The sequence below is a fragment of the Chelonoidis abingdonii genome, chromosome 26, assembly GCF_003597395.2.
Source record: "Chelonoidis abingdonii isolate Lonesome George chromosome 26, CheloAbing_2.0, whole genome shotgun sequence".
In the NCBI taxonomy this organism is placed as follows: domain Eukaryota; kingdom Metazoa; phylum Chordata; order Testudines; family Testudinidae; genus Chelonoidis; species Chelonoidis abingdonii.
This window is the reverse complement of record NC_133794.1, coordinates 6,885,992-6,889,748: the sequence shown is the minus strand read 5'-3', so window position 1 is coordinate 6,889,748 and position 3,757 is coordinate 6,885,992. Positions and strand designations below refer to the sequence as shown.

Here is a 3,757-nt window from a genome sequence, read left to right as displayed (position 1 = left end):
GGGGGCACGGCGCCCTGGCGTCCAAACCCCGCCGACGGGGCGCGCATGCGCGGCGACCGGCCCGAGCCCCGGCGCCTCTAGTGTCATGGCCACGGCTGGGTTTTCGCGCATGCGGAGTGGGTCGGGGCACGGGCGCGGCGTGTTCCGGGTGTGCTCGGCGCGGCAGCATGTGAGTGAGCGCGGGGCGGGGGCACGGGCCCGGGCCCGGCCCGGGCCGGGTCCGGTCCGCGCTGACTGTCCGGTCTCTCCCCAGGCAGGCGCCCTGAGGTGACGGCGCGGCACTGCCGCAGCGAGCTGGAGCCAGTACGGGCGCTTGCCGTGGCGCCAGCCCCGCCACCTGGCAGCAGACTGTCAGCAGCTGAAACTGCGCATGCCCGCTGCGCCTCCTCCCTGTGAGTCGGCGGCGGCCCGGCCCCGCCCGCCCCGGCCCCCCCTGCCCGGCCCCCCTGCCCTGCCCCGGGCCCCCCGCCCGCCCCGCCTCCGGCCCCCCATCCCCGCGGGGGCTGGGCAGCCCCCGGGTCACCCCATTGTACAGCTGCCCAGGTGGGGTCTTGAACCCCGTTCTCCTGAGGGTGACACCAGTGCTGTCACCGCAAGGCCAGCCGGCTCCACCCGTTGTGCATCTCATCACGGGGGGTTCACATCCGCTACTGGGCACACTCCTGACTTCCCTACAGCTGCTTGGTCTAGAGAGTTTAAAATGTTATTTCTAGGTTTATTCTAGGGTCCGTTTAGTCCCCTGTGACCGTCAGCAACGCTCCCAGTGAGGAGCTCAGCGTCTGCCTGTTTGCTTTGTTGCAGCCCGATTGTGCAGAAGATCCGCCACGATTGCGCTGAGCCCTTCACTGCATTTGAACAATGCTTGAAACAGAACCAGGCCTCCGTGATGAACTGCAAGGAGCACCTCAACCAGTTCCTGCTGTGTGCTGAGCAGGTGAAGCTAATGACTTAAGGTGAGTGAAGGCTCAGCTGGAAACTTGAAATCCCCTATTCATCTCCAGCACAGGCAGTCTAGTCTCCCTGTTAGCCTCCCCATCCGCCACCCTACCAAAAGTGCCTCCCCTGCCCTAGAGATTCCTTCCAGGAGAGATTGGAGATCAGTGTTCATTCTTCTCTTGGCCTCTCCCCTGAGACTGACAAGAAGTGCCACTTGTAATGGTGGTTCTTGTGGTAGTGACACTTGACCACTAGAAGCCATACTGACCAGTTACCCATTTGGAGACCTATGTGAAATGAGCTATCAGAAGGTAATGACTTTGAGCTGACAGCCATGTGATGAAAAACCCTGACACTGTTGCCAATCCCTTGAGCCATCTTGGTTGCCACCATGAGTTCAATCTAACTGTATGAACCAATCTGGAGCAGTGAGCTTATGCAGTAATGTACATCAAGCTTTCTCAGTACAGTCAGCTTACATTACTACTCTGAGCACTTTCTTTCAAAGGGTTTGTGCTTTGATGGAGCAGTATTAAAATAAAATTTTAAGTTTGTGGAAACCCCTAGAAAGCTACAAAATTATTTCTCATCAGCTGTCTGTGTAAACGTTGTATCTTCAGGACTAGAGTTTCACATATATGCACAACCACTGGCTTTCATTCCTGCTGTCTTTCCACAGGGAACGCAGAACCTTCACCTTCAGGAATGAGACAGGCTTTCCCAGCTGTGGAGCCTCATTCTAATGGTTCCTGGCAGAAAACACAGAATGATACGAGTCCCCGCACTCTGGCTTCCATCAGTTTCAGGTCACATGCACCTGTACAGTTGGATTCCCAGCAGGACATCAGAATGACGGCATTTGTCAGTATGTTGTGGCGCCTCTGCTGGTCGCACAGCCCTGAACAGCACCATTAATTAATAAGCTACAGAAACTGTATTAAAATGACAATAAAGGCTCGACTCTGCACTGAAATTAAGACCGAAGGCTGAAATTGGTCCTTAACTTGTCCTGTTTACTGTAACACAGATTCTTTCCTACTCCCTGCAATATTTAGGCACAGTATTTCTGCACCCTAATAAAATAATTCTTAAAGACTAAAGGACTGGCTCTGGCTTCCTCCAGTTGATATGGGGCGCTGCTGTGAAGGTCTGGCTGACAGCACTGAAATCCAGGTGATTACTGAAGAGAGAACATCAATCTGTTTCGGTCCCAAGTTTGAACAACCTCAAAACTCTCTCTCACTCCCATTGCTGACAAATGTTCCGGAAGGGCTATAGACTAGTACAGGGGTTCTCAAACTGAGGGTCGGGACCCCTCAGGGAGTCGCAAGGTTATTACATGGGGGGGTCGTGAGCTGTCAGCCTCCCCCCAAACCGTGCTTTGCATCCCGCATTTATAATGGTGTTAAATTATATTTAAAAGTGTTTTTAATATATAAAGGAGGGTTCGCACTCAGAGGCTTGCTATTTGAAAGGGGTCACCAGTACAGAAGTCTGAGACCCACTGGACTAGCATGTCTTATGTTCTGCTTTGGAGCCAGCAGAGGGAGGCTTGTCAGCAGCAGAGCTGTAGGGATATCTAATAATTAGCACTGCACATGTTTGAAATGCTTTACAAAACCTGACCATTGTAGAAACAAGACAACAAACAAATTCCTAAATGCTGGGGGAACATTGATGTTCACCATACGGAGGAGGAGAAATAGGTGACAGGGAAAGAGAGGTTATTTCAAGACTGCAAACCATCTAGGGGAATTAAAATAACACAAAACACAGTGGATTGTTCTTGTGAGAGGAGTGAATTAAGAACAGGAGATTTGGCCTTGTGAATCCTTTGAGTTCCTCACTCAGCAAAGAGAGCCATCCTGAGCATGCCTAAAGCAGAGGATGGATGTGCAAGAAATATGTCTGCTGGTTAGGGCAAAGTACGGGGAGTTAAGACTCCTGGATTCATTTCCCAGCTCTTCTGCTGTTTTGATTTCCGTCCTTGGATGATTCTCTGGGGTGTTGTGTAATGTGCTGTCTGTGAAAAAGGGTTAAGTCCTGCCTCCCACCCGAAATGTAAAGCTTAATTTGGACTCTAAAGTTCTTTGAGATACTCAGAGGCCCTAGAGAAGGACAGCACTGTTCCCTCTGATATGCTTTTACAGATTCTGCACTCCAGCCATTTGGCTGCCTAACAACAGTTTCATGGCTGTGAGCACTGGGAACGTGAGAACTTAGCTTGCCAGGCTGCTGGGGCCGCCCAAGAAGTGAGACGGGTAAGGGGCCAGGAACCCAGGCAATGCAGCCCTGCTCAGGGAAGTGATCTCTATGCCTTGTATAGACACAAGGATGTCAGATTGCATATTACTTGAGTCCAATATTCTAAATCCCACTGTATTTCTGTAGCATGCTTTAATTTGAGGCAACCACCTTTCACATGGGCTCAGCAAGGACCAAGATAGGTTTACCTCTGACTTGGTTCCCAACTATTTAATTCTTCCTGGCCAGGACACATTATTCCTTGTCTACCTTTCAGCCGAGGAAGGTGCCAGGTTCCTGCCTTTGAGCATGTGGTGTTTGGTGAACATAATTCACCATCTTCCAGTAGCCCATCTTGGCAGAGATTCCCCTCTCCAGGGAGGTGGCAGATTGAAGGTTGTCTGTTCCAGCTGGCTGACAATGCTGTTGTGCTGCTTGCTGTAACCCTGTTAGCTGCTGTCCTCTACCCCAGAGGTGGCTGCATTTCAGTAGTGATGTGATTTGTGTGTGTGGGATCACTTATAATTAAGGGTATTTTATAAATAAACTAGGCAGGGAGCATTTTTCTGCTTTCATC

At 51.4% G+C, this 3,757-nt stretch overlaps 1 protein-coding gene across 1 annotated transcript; it reads left to right on the top strand.

Annotated features, from left to right (window-relative positions):
- Positions 1 to 109: 109 nt before the first annotated feature.
- CHCHD5 (coiled-coil-helix-coiled-coil-helix domain containing 5) lies at positions 110 to 2,036 on the top strand. Its single transcript, XM_075061240.1, is given in 5 exon segments — positions 110 to 173; positions 291 to 368; positions 371 to 392; positions 802 to 953; positions 1,616 to 2,036. Coding segments are annotated over 4 exon segments (315 nt in total). The 3' UTR covers position 953; positions 1,616 to 2,036.
- Positions 2,037 to 3,757: the final 1,721 nt, after the last annotated feature.